The 27,304-nt window shown below is 38.3% G+C and overlaps 1 protein-coding gene across 2 annotated transcripts in view; it reads right to left on the bottom strand.

Moving 5' to 3' along the window:
• TSPAN12 (tetraspanin 12) overlaps nucleotides 1-27,304 on the bottom strand; it is a 65,932-nt gene that overhangs the window by 28,393 nt on the left and 10,235 nt on the right. For both annotated transcript variants that reach the window (XM_027102093.1, XM_027102091.1), the window contains 2 exons: nucleotides 21,540-21,622; nucleotides 19,741-19,876 (listed from right to left, as the gene is read on the bottom strand). In XM_027102093.1, the coding sequence (XP_026957894.1) occupies nucleotides 19,741-19,876; nucleotides 21,540-21,619 (216 nt within the window). In that variant the 5' untranslated portion in view covers nucleotides 21,620-21,622. The remainder of the gene's footprint in view (nucleotides 1-19,740; nucleotides 19,877-21,539; nucleotides 21,623-27,304) is intronic.

Below are 27,304 nucleotides of genomic sequence, written 5' to 3'. Positions count from 1 at the left end.
AGTTCACTAATTCCAGCAGAATTAAAACAACTCCACTGCTGTCATGAATCCTCCGCTCCATTTATGGTGCCAGTCAGGGTGGAAGGATCGGGTAGTGATGATTATTGATTATTCCTCTTCACTGGAATGACAGCTCTATCAAGGGCAGAAATTTACCGTGTTCCTTGTCACAAAGTAGGTGCTCAATAAATTTTTTTTTACATAATATATGAATAGATAAGAATATATGAAAACAAATCAGAATGTGGTGTGGAGAAAAAGGAACCCTCCTACACTGCTGTGGGAATGTAAATTGGTGCAGCCACTATGGAGAACAGTATGGAGGTTCCTTCAAAAACTAAAAATAGAGTTGCCATATGATCCTGCAATCCCATTCCTGGGCACATATCTGGAGAAAACCATAATTTGAAAAGGTACATGCACCCCAAAGTTCATAGCAGTACTATTTACAACAGCCAAGACATGGAAGTAACCTAACCTGCCATCAACAGATAAATGGATAAAGAAATGTGATATATACATACAAGGGAACATTAGCCACAAAAAAGAATGAAATAATTACATTTGCAGCAAGATGAGTGGACCTAGAGACTATCATACTAAGTGAAGTAAGTCAGAAGTGAAGTATTTGTCTAAAGACAAATATCATATGCTTATATGTGGATTCTAAAAAAAAAAATGATACAAATGAACTTATTTGCAAAACAGAACTAGACTTAGAGACATAGAAAACAAACATATGGGTACCAAAGGGGAAAGGGAGGGAGGGATAAATTAGGAGTTTGGGGTTAAAATATACATACTACTATATATAAAATAGGTAACCAACAAGGACCTACTATATAGCACAGGGAACTCTACTCAATATTTTGTAATAACCTATAAGGGAAAAGAATCTGAAAAAGAATAGCTATATATATGTATAACTGAATCACTTTGCTGTACACCTGAAACTAACACAACATTGTAAATCAACTACATTTCAATAAAAAATTTAAAAAATAAAAGTTAAAAAAAAAGCAGAGTGGTACAATGGAAAGAGACTGGGAGCTGCCTTGGACTGGGTGATCAGGAAAGGGCTCCATTTTTGTGTGTGTGTGTGTGCGGTACGCGGGCCTCTCACTGTTGTGGCCTCTCCCGTTGCAGAGCACAGGCTCCGGACACATAGGCTCAGCTGCTCCGCGGCATGTGGGATCTTCCCGGACTGGGGCACGAACCCGTGTCCCCTGCATCGGCAGGCGGACCCTCAACCACTGCGCCACCAGGGAAGCCCTATGCCTACATTTTCTTTTTCAGGGAGCTCTGAGTCACAGTCACCCTTGTGTTGATCACTGCACAGAGAATCACTCAGTCACTAGTTTAAGAGCTGGATCTGAGTGAGGCATCTATAAAACTTGGTGTTAATCCACAGTTTAAATAAAACAAAGCCAGCGAAGAATTAAGCAACAACTCCCGTTGAGCTCTGTTATGGCAGGTAGGGTACATACATGTCACATTTCACTACAAAACCGTCTGCTGTCCTCAGCATTACTGAAACACGTGTATATCTCTCCTAATGACGTCAGTATGTGTCTGTCAAGCCCTTACTTTCCCAACACACGTGGTTTGCTGAGATGGTCTGTACCAAGCTAGTCTGCAGGGCAACTCACCCCTCTCCTCCATGAGTGCTGTCCTAGAACAGTGGAAAGAGCTCTGAATTTGGAGTCAGCAGACTGAAGTAACACACTCTGTGATCTCTGGAAAAATCATTAAACTGCCCTGACTTCAGTTTGCTCATCTGTCTGATGAAGATAAAAATAAAGTCTTCTTCACTGTTATCATCAAGGCTGATTTGACACATGGGAAATTGTTCTGGAAAATTTAAAATTTTGAATTTGTAAAGCATTATACAAATGCAATTCTGAACTCGTTTGTGAAATACAATCCACTATGGACTTGCCCTTTCCTCCTGGATTTGACCTTCATTCCCTGCAGTGTGCCGCAGTTTCTTCTTCATCATTGTTTTCCAGTATCTCATCTCTTGTTCTTTACCATTTTACCCTTCTCCTTCCCCTTGTGTGTCTGGGTATCTCTGTCTCCTGTATATCAAGCTTCAGAGGCTTCAGCTTTTAAACCAGTCGGCTGCCTCACCCACAATTCACTGCGCTCACTAACCTGCCAGACCATCGGTTCTGGCAGGCAGGGATCTTGTTCGTAAACATTATTTTATTCCCAGTGCCGAAGCAGGACCTGTCACACAGCAGGTATTTAATAAATGTCAGTGGAAATAATGATCAGCTTACCAACTGAAAAAACCAATTTCAGGTTTCCTTGAATTTCTCTGACTAATTTGAGCTCTGAGTTTCTTGTTAACATTTGACTCCCCTTGACTTTGCTTACACATTTCTGTACTACATTGCCTCTCTGTTTTACTGTGTGTCTTTCTGGAGGATTATAGTATGATAGTCCAGGGTGCCTTTAAACATATAAGACAATTTACATAGTTAAGGAACCATATGCAGACTCTCCCCATCTTTCCTGAGCTACTATCAACTGAACATTTTAAATAAATAAAGCCTGAGAAAGTGTTTATACAAGGGACTTAGAATGCAATTATTTGCATTAACAAACTATTTTATTTGCTTTAAAAATTAGTTGATACAGACTTTCTTAAAACAGCTAAGTTCTTCTACTGTAATTAAACTAAAATTTGTGTTCTATGAATAAGTTTTATCCCTAAACATATGTTCATGCAAAAACTGCATCAAGTAAGGCAAGCTGATAATAAGATATACCCTCAAAATGATGCAATTAATTAGTGATTTTTTTTTCACCAAATCTCTCAAGCCGAGAATAATTACCTTTCAGTTCAGAAATGAGTGTCCTTACTGATTTAGATAACAAAAGATTAGATAAAACACTGTAGGTGAAATTGCTTTGTTGACTTTTTTCAACTATACAAATGGAAGAACATGAGCTTTGAAATAAAATAGACCTGGCTTCAGATTCTGGCTCCTTTACATACCAGTTGGATGACCTTGGGCAAACCACTAAGCCTCAATTTCCTCATCTGTCAAATGAGAGTGTTAAAATTGCCTTGCAGTGTTGCACTAAGGATTCAACCAGGTAGAGTGCTGTCCCACAGGAAGCATTACCTAAAGGGTAGCCACTATTAACCATATCGTAGTATCTATTAGAATATAAACTCCATGAGTACAAGAGATATTATGTTTTAAATACTTAACATACTGCTTGGCATAGAACATGTACTCAGTGAATATTTCTTGAATGGATGTAACTATGACTGGAGAATGACAACAAGTAAAACTGTTCATTTCCTCCTAAAGATTGTTAGTGTCACTCGCTCTAAAGAGTCTTCTAAACCCACAAGTTATTTGGTAAAATCTTTAGTAAAATCCCTGTCTAGTGAGAAAATAGCTGGTATTTTTCAAAAGATCTTTATTAGGAAACGAGGGCAGGAAGGGCGTGGAGGGTGGGAAACCAAATTCTTTTTTAAAAATACTGAAATCAATTCGTCTGTTATTTTAAATAAAGCGTTAGCCACAGAATGGCAAGAATGGCACAGTTTAACTAGTCCCTTTGTCCCCTGGATGTATTTGAGGAGGAACATAAAGGCATGAAATCCCACCTTCCTATTTAACCCTTGGTGACTTGTAAGTCAATGCATCCTCCAGTAGAAATAAAGGGGATTCATTTCTCGTATTAAAGATTATTTCATCTCATTATATGTGTACAAACAAAAGAATAAAATCTCCAGGAGGTCTTTTCTGAAAGAAACATTCATTTATGAAAATGAGCTGCTTCCCTGACACCTCCCCCACTCCCCAGGATCTCCCACTAAAGAAAGTAGTATCCCTTCTCCCTGTTGAAGCTTCACTAAAACAATAAAGGGATATTTTAAAAGACATAAACCCAGAGATAAAGGAAAAGGGAAAGAAGACAACAGCAAGTATATTTGGGAAGGTACAAAACAAACAGTTGAGTAGCAAATTTCTCAGCAGTCCCCCAAAAGCTGAATGCTTAATCAGTAGTGGAGAAAGTAGGGAACAACCTGATTCACATACAGAGTCCCTCCAAATGCTTACGTGCTGGAAGCCCTGGATACTTGCAGAAGTGGATGAAAGTAGGGCTAAAAAGAGGATGATTTGTTGAAAACTTGTTTAGGAAGAAGTTAGAGCCCTCAGGTCCCCTCCCCTATACTATGTAGCTGGGTACTATCCACCCCTACCAGTAAAGAAGTTAGGGGTTATTCTGTGGAACCAGTAAAACAGAGTCTCAGGACTGGGGACACTAGGTATAGTCGAGGATAAAGCAGAATACGGGAAACAGAACTGGAGTTCAAATTTAAATACCTTTTCCGCAGAGGTTCAAAACCAAAAGAGCATTGGATTTCTCAATAAAATATTGGAAGCTAGAGGCAGCAGGAGGATGTCTTCAAAATTCTAAGGAAAAAAAATGATTTCCAACCTATAATTCTATAGCCATTAGAATTAACATGGATGGACCTGGAGATTATCTTACTAAGTGAAGTTAAGTCAGACAGAGAAAGACATGTATGATATCACTCCTATGTGGAATCTAATTTTTTAAAAATGATACAAATGAACTTATTTAGAAAACAGAAACAGATGTGCAGATATCGAAGACAAGCTTATGGCTACCAAAGGGGAAATGTGGGGTGAAGGGATAAATCAGGAGCTTGAGATTAACATACACATGTATACACTAATATGTATAAAATAGATAACTAATAAGAACCTGCTGTATAAAAAATAAATAAATAAAATAAAATTAAAAAAAAATACACACACTACTTATATATAAGATAGTTAACCAACAAGGACTTACTGTATAGCACAGGGAACTCTACTCAATATTCTGTGATAACCTGTATGAGAAAAGAATCTGAAAAAGAATGAATATATGTATATGTATAACTGAATCACTTTGCTGTACACCTGAAACGAACACAACATTGTAAATCAACTATACTCCAATAAGATTAAAATTTTAAAAAAAGGAATTAACCTGTAAGGGTATTTAAAGCCATTTTTAGGCATGCAGGCTTTTTTAAAAATGTATTTCCTATGTATGTTTTTCAGGAAACTACTGGAAGATATGCTACCTCAAATGAGAGACTAAACAGAGTAGGACAATGACTTGGATTCCAGGAAACAAGGGATCTAAAACAAAAGGGAGGCAAAGGAAATCTCAGAATGGTAGTAAAGGGGGTATTGCGTGACGGCAGCAGCTTCAGCAGTCTAGACTGGAGTGGGTCTAGAACGTACTGAGAGATTTCTTAAAAAAAAAAAATCATCGATAGCATACTCCAAATATTTGAATATATGAAGAGAAAACGTACACCAGGGGAAGTTTAGAGTTGATTTAGACAGAAAAACATAGAAAACAAGGAGAGTTACGAATTTAAAAAAAAAAACCCAAAGTATTATTCCAGAAAGAAAAAAGTAAATCTGGTAATTTACCTGGCCCATCTGTGAATAACATTTACATAGTCATGAGCATGTAAACACTGTTCTAACCAAAATGATAATATATCTGTGTCGAGCTGAGAGAGGAAGTATGCATGGGGCGGGGCTGGAGGGTGGTGCGGCTCTGAGGGCAGGAAAAGATACCAGTTCCTCATCTTGCACAGACGTCAATGGATAGGGCTTAAAACTAAAAGAATGAGAAGAGTTAGATAAATATGTGATTTAGAGATATGGAAGTAAATTCCAAGGGAATCTGCAAAAGAAAAAAAAAATTGAAAGCAGTTGCCTCTTTCTTAGCAGTGGAAAACGATAAAGGTAGAGGACTACTATTTTTCATAAGAAGTATTTTGGAATTAAATTTACTCTACATTTTGTGTATGAAGCACTCTGATAAAAGTAAAAATAAAATTAAAACAAACAATAGCCCTGCCCCGAAGACTCGACAATCAAGAGAAAGACGCTGGTAGCTGGAGGATTTTATATTTTTTACACAGAAAAGGTAATTCAAAAAGGCTGAAAATTATAAGTAGCCCAATTACACTTCATGGTTATTGGGAGTAAAGGAGGGGGGGTGGCAACTGGAAACTTATACTCAGGTGCTGTCATCCTTTTCCTAAATGTACGTTCAGTAGCTGAAAATAGGGATTCCGTAACAAAATGCAAAAAGTTTATATTTAAATGTGATTTACAGACCCGCCCCCCCACCCCAGAGGTCTCTTTCACTAGACCTTATTTGGAAATTTGAATGTCTCCTCCAATATTGCTCATAAAACCACACAGGCAGTCTGCTCAAATCAATGCGAGCTGGATTATTTTCCAACTTGGAGAATTCACTTCAGTCACAAAATTTTGAAGTTTAGAACTCTATGTTATGGGCAATTTCGTTCAAGGAGGGAGGCTTGGATTTAGTTTATTTGCTCAAGAAACACACGTTTGTATATATAATCAAGTATTGTGAGTATACAAAATTAAAAGTATATAAAAAGTATGTAAAAAATAAAGTATTCTTATAGGTGTATATGTGTATGTGCAAATGTATGTATGTACATTTATTATGTCAAAGGTATATATATACATTGTGTAAGTTATTCCCCAAAACATATTACAAAAATATCATTAGCTGTATGTTTGAAAAGAGAAAATGGAGCTAGGTACATTGAGAGGCAACAGAACACTAAGTTTTTCAGAGCACAGTTCCTGGATTCAGATCCCAGCTCTACCACTTCGTAGTTGGGCAAATCACTTAACCTTTCTGTGTCTCTGTGTCTTCATCTATAAAGTGGAGATAACAATCGTGGCAACCTTATAGTATAGTTGGGAGAATTTAATGATCCAATACACATAAAGCACATACAGTAGTGGCTGGCACATAGTACATATTATATCACGGATGTTGGCAGTGGTGTTAGCAATACCTCATGATCCATCATCTATAGACCCCTCCACTACTGAACACAAATGCACACAAGTACATGTTCACACGGGTATTTACAAAACCTTTCTTGTCTTTGAATTAAAACACCTACATTCCCATCTCTGACCTTTTCAGTAGGAAAAAAGAAAAAAAGACTACCAGTAATATCAAAATTTTAAGGATGGCAAAAAATTCCTTTTTCGCTCCTCCAAATAATGCCTAATTAAAGGCACAAATGCTGCTTTAACTACTATATCAAATTCCTTGACACTTTATCTCAGTAATTCCATCTCTTTTTATGTTTTGACCTTACATTAAATCAGTCAGATCAGCTTCTTTTGAAGTTAATAGTAAAATTAACTTTTGTTCTTATTCATCTTACAATTTTCATAATGAAATATAATGTCATATAGCCAATGAGTGCTTAACAGTTCATTAAATTGAACTTTCATAAAAACACTAATAAATGAAATAAGTATTACTTATGTACTGTTAATAATTGATTTAATAAAATTTCAAAGAAAGTAATGTTTGTTTTGTACAAAATATTTCAAATAACTTTCACTTTGGGGAAAATAGATTTATTTAAAATTTTTCCTTTCTAACTTCTATCAATCTAATGAAAAGAAGAAAGCAATCTGCCCTAACAAAGCCAATCAATTTATTGAGAATATTAAACTTTATAAGCAGTTGAGAAGTATAGGAAAAGATACTTTCAATTACTAAGAGCTTTTTAATAGGAACTATGTTCTATTGATATAAAACTTATCCTCATCATATCCAGTTTTATGGATAGAGGACTCTGCGATATATACTATCTAAAGGAAACAAAAAATCCTATATCCAACCTACGATAAATAGACAAAACAGTTATTCTCCAAACTGTTTTCCTGTATAAATGCCAACTGGAAAAGAATTTTTACATTAACACAAAATTGTAATGTCTTCCACGAAACACATATATATATAAATTTCTCTGTGTGAGCAAAGCAGATAATAAACCACATATCATAGAACCTCCTCAGTGAGAATATATTTCACTGGGTGAGAAGTAAAAAGTATAAACACTGCAAAAGTTATTTTAATCTGCTAGTCTCTTAATTCATAACTAAAAACTCAGATTGTTTTCTCATAAGTAACATTCAACATAATTTAAAACCACAAAAGTCAGATTTGCTTATCTTGGAACATTAATACAACCTGAGACTCACCTCTCCACAAATAAAAACTGTTTTAAAATATAACATACTTTACTGAACATTTGAATATTTTAAAAACACGGTGCCTTTTGACTCCTACCTACGTGCTACATAACCAACTCTTTTAATAAACAAAAAGTTTGATGAAAGGCCTGCATTCACTAAATGATAAATGATAAACTCCAGTCTCTACCCTGTCAAATGCTAAACTCTGCAAGCTTTCAGTGCTAAGTATCTCTATGTCAGCTGTTTATTTTTCCTTTCCCAGTGATTGGAGGTTTAAAAATATTATATTACTTAAAGTTAGTAAATAAGAGCATTCCAGTGCCAAATATTTGTACAAGATAATGGAACGGCTGACATTCTGTTAAGAATCCACCGGGACTAAACTACTAACAGTCCAAGAGCACTTGTGCTTAGAACACACGTCCACACAAAGCCTCTGTTTTAGCCAAGTCTCAAAACGATGTCATAGCAGACACAGGCTTGGTACTTTCTGAAGGCCAACTATTCACCATGTTCTGTGTGTCTTTACAAAATTTTCCAAGAAAAGGCAGCATTAAATTTCCTTTCTTTTAAGAATTATAAATGAGATGAGTTCAGTCTAATTTAGAAAAAGCTAGAACTATAAACCAGTTTTTGAAGAAACAAAGTCTTGGCATTCCTGAGCCCATGCAGAAAGGTGAGCTAAAGTAAGAAAGTATCGGTATGCTGTGGTCCTTTGTTCATGCTTACCTTTGAATAAATACATAGAAGAAGCTTTGTAATAATGTATCTTAATTTACTCCCCTTTTCCATTTTATTTACACTGGTAATTTGTTGAGCTAGTTTCTCTATCGAAGATGTTGGTGAAGTTCAGATTAATAAGCGTTTGCTTCACACGCTGTTCAAACTCTGAGACAGAGAAACGTATTATGCCAAAATCAGAGGGACTTAACCAGGGGCCACGGGTTCTCGGGGGCAGTGATGTATATTGTGACAGGTAACACATTAAGGGTAAGGCAATAAAGCAACTGGACACGCTAGACAGGTCACCATGTATATAGCTTCTGTTGCTTTGTAAGCCAGGTCAGCTAAAGTCTGCATGCTCGGCCCCATTGCAAAAGATTTACAGGGTGTTTCTGGTCTCGGAAGAGGTTGTTTCTATGTATTACTGGGCTATTCCTCAGAACGCAAGACAGGAGTCCCCATCACCAGAACCTCGGCAGGAAAGTACAGAGGAAGTATCCGAAGCAACACAGTCAAAGAACACCAGACTCAATTCTGATCCAACTCATGCCTCTCAGACGCAAACGCGGCCAGATACCTCACAAACACGAGAGGATTGAGTCCATTACCACCGGCGTCTTTAGGACAACATCATTTACAAGACAACAGATTAGGAAATTGGAAATTTTAAAGGATTTTATTAGGTAGGAAGGGAATTCATACTTTAATATCTGCAATAACTTTTGAATCATTCTATATTTGTGAAAGTATCTTCTAAATCACTTTCTTTTGTTTTACCTTTATTTTCAGACAAGATATACATTTTAACTTACCTTTGTACATTCTCCAGAAAAACCTCAAACCTATTTGTTAAAAAGAGTATTAAAGGGAAATGTTTCCATTAAATTTTATAAATCCACGAATACAAATAGTTATTATAAGTGAAGAGGTTCATTATTTTTTTCTTCTTGATAAATCTATTCCAGCAAAAACACTTTCTTCCTGAACCAAAAATATGTATTTTCTTTTTTAAAATAATAAAGTAGAAGAACACAAGCTGATCCACAGTCATGCTTAATGTTCAGGGAAAGAAAACCATATGTGAATAATGATAAAATCACTAAATTGTCACCAAAGTTGCCCAAACATCAGTAATTCAGTCTAATTGGTAGAAGGAAAAATTTGAATTAAATAGCATGAATTACAGATCAATTTTAGAGAAATGCATGCTTGTTACAACAAATATTTTAGCTATAAGAATATTGAAAATTGATAAGCAGATCCTTAAAGACCTGCTTTTATAAACAGATTAATGATGATTTGAAAGGAGCATATCCATTATCTGTAGGTAAGTGCTTCTAACATGCTTAAAAAGTTTGTTCTCAAACAAGTTAAGCAGTTCTACAACAATCCTCTGCTACTAGTCAATTGTTTATGGAACGTTTTTTTTCCCCTGAGCCTGGGAAATTGTGGCAGCATTCCAAAGAACTACTGTTCAAACCATTCCACAAGAGCCCTTGGCTGGCTGGTCTCCCTAAGGGCATCCTAGCCCCACACCCAGTTTCCTGGTGCCTACTTTAGCTTACTAACTATAATTTTGCTATTAAACCTGAATTAAATACATCCAGATTAATAAAATTTTGTTTACAATGTACATCTGGGAAAAAAATTCTAAAGCATTAGCTAGACCGCCCCACCTGAAAACCTTTATTCCTTCATCAGTAAAGGCACATTGTTAGAATAAAATACGTCTTCCATTCTCTCTTCCATCATTAAAAAGGGTTCTCTAAATGTGAAGCCCCCTTAGCCCAGAGTGGCAGGACCAGGTAGCTATCTTCTCCCAGGTAAATGAGAAAAAGGCCCCGAAGAAAGCAAGAACAGACACTGCTTCCTGGGTTATGTAGCAAAAGAGATATCCCATCACTCTGCAGCTCCCAAAACTTCACACTGCAGAGTATGTGCACAAGATATATTCAAGACATCTCCATAATTTGGCCCTAGGTCACACAGCCAAGTCTCAGCCTTGTAAGACTGGCACACGTCTATCCAATGACCTACACATGCCCTTTGCCAAGCACTCCATGAGCTTCTGAGTCTTTTCACAGCTGCTCCCTCCACTAGCCTTTCAATTCCTCAAAGTCCCTTGCTTCCCCTGCAAAGGCCCTTCTCCCACCTCTGCCCATGAATCACCAGCCATCCAAATTCTGCCCTCCCCCTCAGATCTCAGTTCAAATGATTCCTCATGTCCTTGTATTAAATGCTCTTGGTAGAACAAGGCTATCTATTGTTCCTTACAGTTCTTTTAAAGTACTTTAATAACACAAAAGAGAACTTTTAGAATTAAAATATTTTAATTACATAAGGCAAACTTCTCCAAGTCTTGTTAAAAGTTATCAGTCTGTGTCTTCAACTCGGCTGTGTAAACCCTGCACAGAACCTGAAAATTTATAATATTTTAAATGCTTGTTTCCTAGAAGAGGCACTGAAAAGATTCATATTTTTACTTAACTAGCAACAATTCTTACATTGGCACGTATCATCTAATAAAATTCCAACTTTCTTAAAGATGTTTCTAAAATGTCTTCATAGTTGTAACCATATTGCGGAAACTTGTAGTTTCCAAATTTTAAAGTTTTAAAACTAAAATAATGGTAATCTAAAGAAAGTTCAGGGATAATCACTTATTTCCGAATAACTCAAATGCAGTGCTTAAGAGGAATACTAAGCGATACAACTACAGTGTTTATACATTTTAAATAAAATTTAAATTAGTGTTTCTGTCATGTGAGCTGAGAAGATTCATCTTAATCTGAGCACATAATTGGAGTCCGTAATAACCCTTTAACTGAATAAAGGGGGAAATGGGGACTTCCCTGTTGGCCCAGTGGTTAAGACTCCATGCTTCCACTGCAGGGGGCACAGGTTCGATCCCTGGTCTGGGAACTAAGATCCCACATGCCACGCAGCGAGGCCAAAAAAAAAAAAAAATCCCTTCTACGAATAAAGGGGGAAACATATGGATCACAATTCTGAAAAAGTAGGTGTTTTTAATTTAGGAAATTTCATGAAAAAACCCTTTAATTCATAAGTTATTATTTAGTCATCAAATTCATCAGATATTGCATATTAAGTAAATATTCAACCTCATTTTTCTATACAGGTTTTCTGAAAGCTACTTTCCTCATTATAGCTTAAGCGACTTAATTCTCTCGTCTTCTACATGTGTCATTTGCTTGTCTATTGATTTAACTCTGTTTCCTGAGTCATCTAGACACTGATATGATTTTGAATGAATAGCTACTGTTTTACCTTGGCCAAAGGAAGTCAATAGATGTTGGACCCAGATGTGAAAGCAAAAACTCTACACAATTGCTGAATTAACCTCAAGGTAGCATTTGCTGAACCTGTAACCAGCATCCACAGCAGAATCACCCCTTCAGAGCACGTGCTGCCTGAGAAATATCTGTCACTGAACTCTGAACAGACTAGGGATATTCACCAAATCAATGGGTATAGATTTATATGGCTTATATTTAACCAAAGCTATCGCAAATGTATATAATAAGAAACAATATATAACAAAGCTTAAAATGCGTACCATGACAGAGTTTACCTAAATTATACCGAAGTCAGAAATACAAAACCTTGAGCCATTCATACCTCAAACCCTAAAGTAAGCAAAAAGTCCAAAGAACACTCAAGATCCTGTCACAAAGACCCACCACTAAGGGCATGAATATCATGACATTTCCTTTCAGAGACGTCTGCTTGTGTGCTTTTCCGGGGTATAATTAGAGACAGTCAAACCAACATCACTGAAGAAACAGAAAGGTTAATGGAACTCTGTCCTGGGCTTTGTGTGCATACAAAACCGAGATGTGCAAGCTGAGCCTCCGGATGCAGAAATGCCTACGTCATCTTCAGTTTCCTCTGCTTGAAATTTTTGTGAGTTGAACAACTAAATTTTAAAGCTATAGCTCTAAAAGAATTCTAGTTAACATGTCAAAATAAAATGCATATATTGAAGGGATATGTTTCTATTAGATGAAAAACGCATACATATTGAATAATACCCCGTTTCCTCATGTCAAGTAATACAAACATTACTATCATGTGCAAAAATTCGATCTCAGCAAAGTCTGCTGAATTCAGCTGCCTTCCACTCAGTCCTCAAACCCTAGTCTTAGTCTAGACCTCGTGCATGGCTTCCAAAGACTAGGGTATAACCACTAACCAGCCTTCCCAATGCCTCCAGCCCTTAATGTTATCATTTCATTAAATGCTGGAAACACCCATTGACTCTCTATAGTCCAAGGGATAACATCAGACTCTCCTACAAAGACCTTCATGGTTGGACTACTTCATGCGCTTTTCACTGACACCATAGTTACACGGAACTTCTAAGTTTTGCCTAAACTTGCCATGTTCTTTCACTCTTCTGTATCTTTGCACATACTCTTCATGTGGCTTCCCTCCTCCACCAGAAAACTCTTACACATTTTCAACATCTAGCTCAAATAAAGACTCTCCTGCCCAACCTACCGGAAATCTCCAACCGCTCCTTGTTCAGGGTTCCCACACTAATTTATTTATAACCTTAATACTGTATCGTGCTGTGATATTTTCTTTGCAGTCGCCCATTTCATCTTTGTATCTCATGTCTATCACAGACTGAGTACTCAGTATATGTTTACAGAGGGAAAAAGGAAAGAGAGGGGAAGGACAGAGGGCAGAAAGGGAAAGAGAAGTTGTTTGATTCTTGGACAGGATAAGGGAGAACGATGGTCGAATTTTTAGAGTTCCTTCCTTAATAAGGACATTAAAAGATTATATTTTTAAAAACGGAATGACTACTGAATACCTTGGATTACAGATGAAGCATATTTAAGTTTTATAGAAATAGTGCCATTAATTAATTAAATGTATTCCAGTCACTGGGCGTTGGAATGAAACACATATAGACTTGTATAAGTTGAATCTGAATGCTAATGAAAGCAGCTAGCAGGTGTGTATCTTCAGGCATCCTACTTCCCCTCAGGTGTAAAATAAGTCTAACTATATAAAGTTGCTATAAGTATTTTCTGAGAAAACAGAGTGAAACTCTGGGTAGATGCTGAACGTGCAATCAATGATATGATGGACTTTGATTTAGAAATAAAGGTGCTAGGCTATCAACCAAAACTATAAATAGCAAATAATAAAGATATTTAACTTAATAATTTAATTTTAACTTAATGGGTTATAAGGAGCTGTATAATTATTAAATGTATAACTAGTTAAAAGAAAGACTTAAACAGAGTCAGTAGAAAATTAACTACTATTTAAAGATATTCCTGTTTTGCATTATGATTTTAAATAACAGAAAACTGAGGATGGTTAATTTCTCCATGGCCATTAAAAACGTACTTGATTTCTCTTAAGAGAATCATTTCAAATCCGGTTCAACCATTGGATATTTTAAGAAAGCTTTAAAAGCGCTTCCACACAATCACTAGCTATGTGCAAATTCTCTGGGATAATAAAAGTGAAAAAAAAAGAAAAGAAAACCTTCCCTTTTAAATACAAGGTACTGATCTTAAACATGTAAGGCGCAGGTAACTTAATTTCTGATGAGTGCCTGACAAGTTGTGGTTTGCTGGCAGCCGAGCATATATTAGCATCACTCTCTGACAAATGACGATCTCCTGACGGTGACGTTCAGCTGTTGTCGATATTGTAAACATGTCTGTTCAATCTGTTTACATTCCCCCTGAGCTGGCACTGCCTTCCTAATGCCTCTGTTAATAGCAAGGTAGAACTGCAATAACAAATGAATTTCATTTAGTCTACAGCTAAAAGCCTTGGGAAGTACCCATCTAAAGCTTGAAACCAATTTCCATTTAGCTTTAATTTCTCTTGTAAAGAGAAAAGGAATTTCTGTTACCGAAATTACTTTGAAAGTCATGGCACATTCAAGCTTATCTTCCTATTCATTTTGGCTTGTTTTCCCAATATAATTAGAATTTAATTACTTGTAATATCCTCCTATATGTATATAAAAGTTGCTGTTCTGTGACAGTTTCATATTTATTAAGAACAAATCTGGTTAGAGCAGGGTTGCCAAATTCAGCAAGTAAAAATACAAGATGCTCATTTAAATCTGAGTTTCAGATAAAAAATAATGTTTTAGTAGATGTATATCCTAAATATTGCATGGGACAAACTTATACAAAACTATTATTTGTCGTCTATCTGAAATACAAGTTTTATTGGATGTCCTGTAGTTTATTTAGGAAACTTAAATTAGAGTGTTTTAGCAATCTGCATCTATAATTCAATGAAAGGGTCGACTTCATGTTGGAGAGGTGAGCGTGGGAACGCAGGTCGGTTATAAAGATCTGTTTTGAGCCTCTCTCACTTTTTCTTGATCAGTCTGATGAATAATGGCATTTTGACTTTTGCTTAAACAGCACCATAGCCCAGTTGCCAGACCTTTTCTTAGTAATCATTCAAGAGCTGTGGCAGCTCTCAGAGATACTGGTGGTCTTTTTTTTTTTTTTTTTTAAAAGCTTTCTTCTCTAATCTGGTTTACAGGTCTTAAAAGTGAAGCGTGATTTTGAGTACAAGGAAATGGACAAGTTGGATTGAATGTATTGGGCTTATTTAAACATTTGTATCCAAAATTAAGGAAACTCCTAGTTAAAAAAAAAAATTAGGATAAAAAGCTAAAGGATAAGAGGCCCGCATACCACACAAAAAAAGCTGAAGGACATAAAGGAAGAAATCACGTGAGTTTCGTTGCAAATATTTGCCAAAGACCTGACATCCTGTCATATCCTGCGTTAGTGCTCACCCCTTTAACAGGCCACTGTTGTCAAAACCTATGTAACAGCCAGGCTCCTCCCTTAAAATCTCACCCTCTTCACTGCCTTCCAGACACCATCCTCCCTATCTGATGTGCTGGCCACTTCGACTCACACTGTTCTAATTTCCTGTCTATTACTCGATTTCATAAAAAGTTATTAAAGCAATAGGCAAGATGAATGGTTCACATTATCAAGTTGTTTGTAGTCTGGCAGTTTGGGCTGGTTATAAAAAAAAGGGAAATTTATAATAGGAGAAACGCACTGGACTTCAAAAGTTGAGACATGTCTGTTGGAGACATCGGTAAAGGCCCAATGAGAATGGGCTTGGCAGTCAGAAACACAGAGGTCTGAATCAAAGCTTTACCTGCTAGTGCTGAGTGACCTTGGACATATTACTGAACCTCTCTGAACCTCATTTGTAATCATCGCTCTTAGATGATTGTTGTTGAGTTTAAAATGAAAGATCATAGGGAAAATGTTTTATACAATGTGAGATGCCTAATCCTTAAGATATACTAAGTATTAATAATTAAATAATACTAAGATACTTAAGCATTTAAGAAAAGGCAGCAATTACAGAGTAAAATAGTGAAGTTGTTGCAAACATGTTGTTCGAACTAGACTGTGATGATCTGAATACCATATACTCCATTTACTAGCTATGCAAACAGGCAAATCACTGAGCCAACCTGTGCTTCTTTTCCTCATCTATATTATGGGAATAATTATAGTATCTATCTCGAAATTGATTAATTAATGTAAAGCCCTTCATATAAAAATTTCATTTAAACCTCTACGAGTCTGAAAGCATTACAGTTTGTCAACACATGAGAAATGTTAACTACTTTGATTATCATCATCATCTTTGTCATTATTACAATTTCAGGAGGTAGTATTTCAGGCAAATTGTAATGGGCTGGTAGTACTGAAACAAAAGCATTAAGAAGAAATTCCCAGCTAAGGGACAGCAGGAGTAAGAGCAGGAAAGAACACTCAGAAAATGAAGTAGGTAAGAAAGCTAAAAATGGCAGATGAAGGTTTGATTGCAGGACAGCTGGACGCAAGATTGAAGTGTCTCTAAACACTTCATTACCCAACCAGAAGTCTTTCAAGGTTTCGGAACAGAGGAGTAATGTGATCACTGTTGCATTGTATTAACGGGCAGCACTGGTTTGGGGTAAATTAGGAGACAACAGAGGCAGGAAGTTTAGTTAGGGGGCTCTGCACTGTTTCAGCGAGAAGTCAGGAGAGGGACCTCCCTGGTGGCACAATGGTTAAGAATCCGCCTGCCAGTGCCGGGGACACGGGTTCAATCCCTGGTCCAGGAAGATCCCACATGCCGCAGAGCAACTAAGCCCGTGTGTAACAACTACTGAGCCTGCGCTCTGGAGCCCGCGAGCCATTACTGCTGAAGCCCGCGCACCTAGAGCCCGTGCTCCGCAACAAGAGAAGCCACCGCGATGAGAACCTTGCGCACTACAATGAAGAGTAGCCCCCGCTCACGGCAACTAGAGAAAGCCTGTGCGCAGCAACGAAGACTCAACGTAGCCAAAAATTTAAAGATAAGTAAAATAAATTAAGGAAAAAAAAAAAAGTCAGGAGAGCCTGAACCTGGGCATTCCAAATAAGAAAAGAAGGGACGGGATCCCGAGATTGTAAAACTAGAACCTACAGGATTTGACAACTGTTTAGAGAAGGCGGCTATGGAAAGAAAGGCAGAGAAAAAACTGCCTGAGAAGCAGATCAGATGCAGATCAGTTACGAGCAACAGGCAATTGGGAGCTGAGACCACAAATCATTCTTCAAGCAAAGGAAAGGCTGTGCTGGGTTTAGACAGAGTAACATCTAGGAACTTGCTAAGAGGAGACAGGCAGCCCGATGGGAATGGGGAACAAACCGCCACATATAGTCAACGGGAAGGAACAACCAAGAGCTGCCGGCAGCCAGGGACACGTGAAACAGCGATGCACCAAAAGCTGCTTTGTGGAAAAGAGTACATCCACCAAAAGGGGCGGGATGGGATAAAGCAGTATCCATCTATGCCAGTCATCCTCCTGGAGGAGAGGCTGACCCCTTGGGACTGAGCTTGGAGCTCTTCTCTAGCCTCAGTACTCAGAGTAAATCTTATTAGAGGTCTTGTCAGACAGTAGTGAAATTGCCTATCCACTGTGTATACACTGGTCTGATGGCAAAGGCTAAAAGTGCCTATATTCTCCATAAATGTTTGAAGAATGAATGAATGAACAAGTTTCTGGCCCTTAGAACCTCAGTCCTCCATGTCACCTGTGCAGCATAAGGTTCTTTCCAACATCACAAACTAGCTCCCATGCACAAGTCTCTATGACTCATCCTGCCCCAAGGAGAGCCCAAATTACCTCGTTATTTGTCAAATTGTTTTACTTGCATTCAAGCAATCTAATGGAATGCGTAAATGGTTTTCAAAATATGTTCCTAAAAGTCTTTGAAGTTCCATGAAATACGCTATCCTACCCCACCCCACCTCCACAGTCCAGGGACCATCCAGAATCATACCAGTTGGGAGGAGGAAGAACAGCAGCTATATTTAAATTGGTTGTATACATAGGACATCGTTGTAAGATTGTGGTTTTAAAAAAGGGTTCTGAGATTTTTTTTTTTGAGTTTCAATACCTTATCCATCCCTTAAACTGTAAGTTTCATATAAAGTAAGTACTTTAGTTTGTTTAAATTATTGTCCAAATTTCTTGAATTGCAACATAGGTTCCAAACCCTTCCACCTCCTCTCCCCTGAGAGAAGAAAATTAATGACATATTATAAATAAAATACAGCCAAAAACATTGTATACCAAAGTGAACAGAAGTAAGGCAATGGGCATGTCCCCTTTCTCTGCAGCATTTTCTGTTTTCCAATCATGGACCTAAAGAGTTATCCTCCACGAAGCCAAGTAATACATTAACACAGGTTGTTCTTGTGAAATGCAAAGCTTTAGTTCAGCTTCACACTAAGAGTCTGTTTTAATGGGCTTGGGACGGGAGCTAGTCAAGCCCTGGCGTGCAGGAGCTGTCTCCTGAGAGCCAATCTGTACTCATCTCTCCCCAGCTCTGCATTCAGTAATGGCAAGTTGGTAGCCTGAAATCGACCATGCTGGGAGTATTTACATCACAGAAATCTTCAAATGCTACAGATCAGGGCTTTTTTTCTGCTCAGATATCCAGCTTATCAGCACACCATAAAAACACCTTTTTTTAAGTTCCCTACAAGAAATGAGTGCACAGATACCATTGAGAACTATGGCAAAGAAAGGAATATACTCAATGAATTACTTTTTAGGAATCTGATATGTCTGCAATTACATGTTAGCAGCCTCAACCCCCTGGGGCCGTTAACATATAATATTTTATACAATCAATGAGCTTCAAAACTCTATCTGTAAACTGTATTTTTAATTGACTCAAGTTTTTAATGTTAAAACAGGGTTTGCTAATTTTTGAATTAAAGGCATAATCATAGATTTTGGAATCATAGAGCTTGAGTGCTGAAGGGAATTTAAGAAGTAATTTAGTCCAACTGTTCCAGAATTTTTTAAAAAACAAAACACTAAAACTATAGAAACTGAGACTCATATCCACTAACCTATGTAAAGGCAGTGCCGGGATTATGATGTCTGTTTGCTACCTCACCACCTGAATTTCCACATGGGTTTAAGTGGTGGGTTTGCTTAAAACAAGAAAAGAGAGAAAGAAAGAGAGTTCCATTATGACGTCTCAGTTCTAGTCCCGAGGGGGCTGTTGGAGTGGTAATAAGGTCCGTGACACTAGAAAAAATTCGTACTTTCAGATGAAAATGTCAACACATGGCCTGAGTGAAATAATTAAATAGTGTACATATTTCCGCACCTCATCTTCTGAGTACAGTAAATACTTGTACTGAAATCGTCTCTCATGGAAAGAACACTTCCCTTCTCACAGGATGTTGAACAATGAGCACAGATTAGGGAACCGCTATCACAGTTCCCTAAGCATGTAATCTTGTGCACTGATGAACCAATTATACATTACTGGTTGGTCTTTTTAACCACAATAAAGAATAGATATAAACACCGTACCCATGCAAGAAGCAAGAGATTTCTTTTTACTGTTCCACAGTACCCTAACATCCCCACGATGATCAGGAAACAGCAAACAGCAATCATGACCGGATGAACCACAGGAAAATAAGTCAAGATGACAGCCTCCTCTACCCTGAAAGAAGAACAATAATGTCATATTATAAATAAAATACAACCAAAATGCACCCAAGACATAGTACAAGACACAACTGACTTGTGTTAATAATCCTTTAAATCATCACGCCTCAAAGCTGAAGACTGGATTTCTATTTCAGAATCACTGAACAATCACCAATTTGCTTGCTTGTTTTATTTTTTGTCTTGTTTGGTTTAGTTTTTTATACAAGTGGTAGCCTTCCTACCTCAGCTCATTTAAAATATAAGATAGGGGTTGTCAGTAAAAAGTCGATCTGATATTAGCTTTGAAGCCTTAACCTTAGGAAACCACATGAGACTTTTCACTATTTCTTTTTTTGTTTATAAATTTATTTACTTATCTAGTTATTTATTTTTGGCTGCATTGGGTCTTTGTTGTTGCGCACGGGCTTTCTCTAGTTGCGGCGAGCAGGGACTACTCTTCGTTGCGGTTCACGGGCTTCTCATTTTGGTGGCTTCTCATTTTGGTGGCTTCTCTTGTTGTGGAGCACGGGCTCTAGGCGTGCGGGCTTCAGTAGTTGCGGCGCACAGGCTTAGTTGCTCCGTGGCATGTGGGATCTTCCTGGACCAGGGCTTGAACCCGTGCCCCTGCACTGGCAGGCAGATTCTTAACCACCGCACCACCAGGGAAACCCTTTTCAACATTTCTTAACTGAGAAGACTCTCCCTACTCTTCTCTGGTCTGGGACTCCATATGCAGTGTGCACTTTCTCCCCAACAAATGACCTTTCCCAAAGATGTGAAACACTGCTATGGAAGGGAAATTGGTCTGAATTAAAATGAAGGGAGGGAAATGCTTTCTGCTAAGACTGTGAAAAAATTATTAACTAGAGCCATAACAGTACGAGTAATAATTAAGATAACAAAAAACGACCGTTACAAAGTGCTTACTAAGCTCCATCGTGTTAAGGATTTTATAGAAATGTATCTCAGTTAATCCTTAGGAAAATTCAGAGTGGCATTTAATACAATCCCCATTCAGAAATGAAGAAACTGAGGCTCAGAGAAGTTAAGTAATTTGCCCCTTGAGATGTTAGTGGGTCAATCCTTGAAACTGGGTAAGAAAATGACATTTGGGGTTTGGTTTTCATTAGCTCAGGAATATGAAGGCAAGAAGAAGTTGGCGATCATTTTCTTAAGGAAATGTAGCTGTGTCGTCCTTTATACACAAATATGACATGGCTGGCACACTGTCAGAAGGACAGGCAAGTGGTATTACCATAACCAGAAGTGTCCTCCAGAACCAGTGGCACACCTTAATGATATGCTGGAAAATGCAAGTGTTGCCATGGGCAGGAAAAACTGTCCAAACGATCGTGGATGAGCACTACCGTCTAAACACCCTAGGCCAATGTTACTTAGAAACTAGTGTCTGAGGAAACCCTGATGAAAGAAATCAATCTTTTTTTTTTTTTTTTGCGGTACGCAGGCCTCTCACTGTTGTGGCCTCTCCCGTTGCGGAGCACAGGCTCCGGACGCGCAGGCTCAGCGGCCACGGCTCACGGGCCCAGCCGCTCCACGGTATGTGGGATTTTCCCAGACCGGGGCACGAACCCGTGTCCCCTGCATCGGCAGGTGGACTCTCAACTGCTGCGCCACCAGGGAAGCCCTAGAAATCAATCATTAATCATAAAGCCTACCTTGTTTCTGCAGTTAAAGTCAGAACATTATTTAGGTAGTCCCTCATCCAAGCGGAAACTGCCAACACGCTGATGGACATTAACTGGGGGGAAAAAAAATACAAACTGGTGACGAAGGATTTATGCACTATGCTCTGCAGGACTCATAATAAAAAATTAAGGATTTTATTTACATAATCATTATGTTTTTTCCTAATTACCATTTACCACCTGTTGAAATTTACTGTTACTATAAATATCTGCCATTCTGTTTTGTAATCATGTCATAGCTACTAAATAGAATGTCACTAAACAGTATACAGATAGCGGAACTATTAGATACGGTAGTTCAGGACAGGAATTGTACAGAACAACTAAATTATCCAATATACAACATAAGCCTAAAACACGTCATATGTAAAAGCAAGGGAGCAATCAAACACTACTGATGTTGTCCAGAAACGTCACAGGAGCTAACTTCAAAGGACTTCCATTGGCTAAAGTTAGACAATTTGAGCATGAAAATAATAGTCATCATCATAATAATAAATGCAACGGTTTAAAACATCCAATATGCTAAAATCTATGAATTCACAATAATCGTTAAACAAAACTCATTAGCCAGCTTTGGAGGATGTTGGATATTCAACTCATTATTCAGAAAACTGATAAGAATCCAATATTTATCCAATCTTTCCTATACGAACTAAAGAAAAGAACCAAAGACTTAATGAAAGTTTTTAATGGAAGAATGTCTGCTAATAAGTACAGAAAGCATGACAGAATGTCACTATTGGATAATCTTTTCTGAAATAATGGCTCTCTTGGCAAAGATCTTCAACGACTGCCAAAATTATCAAGTCAGTGGCTCTCAGTCCCGTCTGTACATCAGAATCAACCAGGACTCTTAAAAAAATTACTGAGCCCAGATCCACCCTGAATCAATTCTTGGAAGTGGGGTCTGGGCATCAAAAGTGGATAAAGGCTCCACAGATATTCTAATGGGTAGTAAGGGCTGAGAACTACTGCATTAAGTGTGAAAGGCTGATGGGGACTTTTAGAATGGAGAGATAAGGTTGACATAAAATACCAGATGCCCTGATCAATCTTAGTATCATAAAAAGAGGCAACTGGATATAATAATGTCCCCAATATGATGCAATCAGAAGTACTCAGAGATACCTTTGAGGTTAATTTAACCAAAAAGTCAAACCTGAATCTAATCAAGCCTCCAGCTCTATCAGTTTATAGGAAATACAGGGAACAGATTTAAACTTGTTAAATGTCACCATGCGGATGCAATCAACAAAATCAAGAATATAAGAAATTTTACAGAACAAATGATCTGGTTTCTTCAATTTAAAAAGCTGGCAGGTGGAACAAAAAGAAGGAAGGAGAAACTGTTATAAATTAAAAGAGATTTCAGAGATTGTCCAAGGCAATGTCAGGATCTTGGTTTGGATCCTGATTTAAATGAACCAACCACAAAAAGCCATTTATGAGAAGACTGGCGATATTGGATATTTGAAAATATTTACAATAGCCAGGTCATGGAAGCAGCCTAAATGCCCATTGACGGATGAATGGATAAAGAAGATGCGGTACATATATACAATGGAATATTACTCAGCCATAAAAAGGAACAAAAATGGGTCATTTGTAGAGATGTGGATGGACATAGAGACTGTCATACAGAGTGAAGTAAGTCAGAAAGAGAAAAACAAATATCATACATTAACGCATATATGTGGAATCTAGAAAAATGGTACAGATGAACCGGTTTGCAAGGCAGAAATAGAGACACAGATGTTGAGAACAAACATATGGACACCAAAGGGGGAAAGTGGAGGGGAGGGGCTGGTGGAATGAATTGGGAGATAGGGATTGACATATATACACTAATATGTATAAAATAGATAACTAATAAGAACTTGCTGTATAAAAAAATAAATAAAATAAAAAATATTGACATCATAAAATAAATTATTGTTTATTATTTTAGATATGACAATAGTATTATTTTTTTTAAGAATCCTTACCTTTTACAGATACATGCTGAATGGTTTAATAAACAATCCCGATGCATGGGGATTAAGTGAGAAGTGGAGGCTGTGTTGGTAACTGGGGATTAATTATACTGTGCTTTCTACTTCTGTATGTTTTTAATTGTCCATAATTTAAAAAAAAAGATTTTTTTTTTAAACAGCAACTATCTGGAACACATTCAGTCTTCCTGGGAGGCTTTTCTAAAAGCTGAAGGTTAACTCTAAGTTCTGAAGGCCTTTCCTATTTTGATGGAAATTTTTCTCAAATTGCCTTATACTTATCTTCTTAAATGCAGTATAATGAATTTCAGCTTAATTTGATTTTTAATAATTTCTGGCATCTTGATGAACATTGATTACCATTACGTCACAGGTTTTCTGTAAATGCTGAAATAATGAACATACAAGATAGGAATGAGTCTTTACTGACTCAAGGAGTGGCTGTAAACATGCTTTCTGGATAAGGGCTCCTAGGTCAGCAGAGCACGTGGAGCTCCACCTGCCTGGAAAAGCAGCTAGTGAATTCACGCATCCTTCATCCAGTTGCAAATACAGTAGATCCCCGCCTTATCCGAGGGGGATATTTTCCACGAACCCCACTGGAAGCCTGAAACCTTAGAGAGTACCAAACCCTATATATACTAATGTTTTTTTCTATAATAATGGGCGGGTAGCATCTACACCTTGGATACAGTGGACAAAGGGATGATTCACGTCCTGGGCCTGACAGTAGGAGATTTCATCACGCTTCTCAGAACTGCACACAATATAAAACTTACGACTTGTTGATTTCTGGAATTTTCCATTTTATATTTTTGGAACACTGTTGACCGTGGGTAACTGAAACTACAGAAAGTGAAACCGAGGACAAGGGGAACTACTGTATTTACTCAGCCCCAACCATCTGCCTTGTACTGTCTGTGCTAGAGTACAGACCCAACAATGCATAAAAGAAGCAAGATGTCAGCCTCTGTGGAGCTTCTTACAGAACACAAGGAATAAATACGTAAACCAGATAATGACAGACTGTAAAAAGTGACATGAAGCACGGAAAAGTGAAGTAACCTGTTCAAGGTCTTGCAGATTCAACGGCAGGGCTGGATTCAAATCCAGGCCTTCATCTTTAAGCTTCAGGGTTAGTCACTAAATGCCTTCCAAGTTTACAAACGAGCCTATATTCCCCAAACAGCGAGGAGATGCACCTGCATAGCATGCAGGGTTCCTTAAAACAAGGGAGGGGTGGGGTTGCAGGGCGAGGTCCTCTGTAGGGGTCAGGCTCAGTCTGAATGTCTGAACTACTTTCTTTGCTGAATGAGGGCTCAGGGCTCAATGGCTTCAAACAGGTTAAGAACCCTGGGATCACAGTTCAGAGGAGAATTAGGCCACTTATTACTATCCTCATTCCTGTTGGGAATGAAGAACAGATTGTAAACCTCATAAAAGTTACCCAGCGGATCAGCCACAGTGTATTAAACATGCTTCTAGCTTCTGTAAACTTGACGCTTTAACATCTGTTCTACATGCGTATGCTGGACACACCTTGGTCTGGACAAACTGATAATATGCCTGAGTCACCTTGCCTTGGCCACCTTCCACCCGCCCTTGTGAGAAGTCCTTCTTCAGGGCCCACAGTTTTCATTTTCAAATACAAACCAACCAATCCAGAGCCCACACTCCCAACCACCCCTTTAATGAGCTCTCTCATTCCAGGCCACTCTACACACGCCCGAATCACCACAAGGTCCAGATGCCAGACAACTAGGGACAGAGGCTGCTGAAATTATTCAAACTAGCCAAAACCTACTTATCCTGCCTTGCCAGTTCCTCCTTGAAGAAGCCCCAATGAAAGCACTTGCTCAGTCTCCCTCTCTCCCTGCCTCGCAATGGACCCCACCATGAGGAGACCTGTACTCTAGCTCTTAGGATCTGTGAGTGTAACGGACTATCTTTTCAATGGCAGCTGTCTCCCGATCTGTCGATCTTACCAAACCTCAATAATCACAGTACCTATTACAACACACAGGGCTAGCAGGGGACCATGGACTGCTTGATTAAATCTGCGGCTAAGTGGCCTCCCTCTACTTGGCTATATGTGGGTCTTCAAATACCTTATATGTTTCAGGGGAACGGGAAAGTCTACTAATGTGCTATTTTATTTAATTACCTTAATTCTTTTGCAGTTATAAATAATTCTCCCCTCTCTTTATCATTCTTCGAAATAATAACCGATCTTGATTTCTCCATCCTTTAATTTCTCGCAGGCTGTTTAGCCAGTTTTCAATATCATAGCTCTAAGACAGCTATCAATAAATTATCAGATTCTTCATTTTGCATGATATAGTATCAGCGGTTGTCATTATATACACAGTACTTCCATTCATAACAAAAATGTCATTTTTTAAAACGGCATATTCCAAAACATTTCTAGTACTGTAGAACAGTTAAGAGCATGGGTTCTGAAGTTATTCTTTCTTTCAAAAAAATATGTATTGATCAGCTGCTCTTTGTCAGGTACTGTGCAATGTGCTAGAGATATATACTGATCAGCAATGACAGGCACCAGCTCAATTCTATGATGAAATTTACTAAGTGAAGAGATCACCGTGTTAGTCAAGTGTTAGTCAATTCATCAGAGACACAAATGTGTAACTGCAAAGTGTAATAAGTACTAGGAAGGAATAATACAAGTTGCTGTAAGAACTTCTTTTGGGGGACTTCCCTGGTGGTCCAGTGGCTAAGACTCCATGCTCCCATTGCAAGGGGCCCAGGTTCTATCCCTGGTCAGGGAACTAGATCCCTTATGATGCAACTAAAAGATCCCACATGCCACAACGAAGATCCCACACGTGCCATGAAGACCCTGCGTGCTGCAACTAAGACCCAGCTCAGCAAAATAAATAAATAAATTTTAAAAAAATAATAAATATTAAAAAAAATCCTTTTGGGGTGACTGACCTATTCCATGGGGTCAAGGGGACTTCTCCAGACAGCTAAGATCTGAAAGATAATTATCAAGTTCATTAGGGAAAGGGAGGTTGAAAAGAACATTCCAGTCAGAAAGAACAGCAAAGGTCCCAGGGTGGAAGGCAGCATGATATGTGCAAGGAGGGGAAACCGGCAGGGAGCAAGAATGGAAAGCCAGGCAGGGGTCAGAGCACATGGTCTTAGAGGTCATCGTGAGGCATATGGTCTTGACCACAATGACCATAAGAAGCCATTGTATCAAAAAGCCTTGGTTTGGGCTTCCTTGGTGGCGCAGTGGTTGGGAGTCCGCCTGCCGATGCGGGGGATGCGGGTTCGTGCCCCGGTCCGGGAGGATCCCACATGCCGCGGAGCAACTGGGCCCGTGAGCCATGGCCGCTGAGCCTGCGCGTCCGGAGCCTGTGCTCCGCAGCGGGAGAGGCCGCAGCAGTGGGAGGCCCGCGTACCGCAAAAAAAAAAAAAAAAAAGCTTGGTTTGAATTTGAATTCCAGCTCTGCTCCTTTTCATCTATATGACTTCGGGTATGTCATTTAATCTTTCCTAAGCTTCAGTTTCCTCCTATATAAAATGTTATAATAGCAAGTCCAACTTCATAGAGCATTCACAGGATGAAAAAAGCGTAGGATTCTTACACATATTCCCTGTTACTATCTTATACATATTACCTATTCCTTTTGACCTCAGGCCTTTCTCTTAACCTTTCTCAGTTTAGGAGACAACTCTTAAATCAGTTCATAGATGTGATCTTCGGATATTTGA

The sequence above is a fragment of the Aethalodelphis obliquidens genome, unplaced genomic scaffold (genome assembly GCF_003676395.1).
Source record: "Aethalodelphis obliquidens isolate GAN/ISIS:26980383/991018 unplaced genomic scaffold, ASM367639v1 scaffold5, whole genome shotgun sequence".
NCBI classification, from domain to species: Eukaryota; Metazoa; Chordata; class Mammalia; order Artiodactyla; family Delphinidae; genus Aethalodelphis; species Aethalodelphis obliquidens.
Note: the sequence above shows the minus strand (reverse complement) of the source record. Positions and strands in the feature narration are given on the sequence as shown.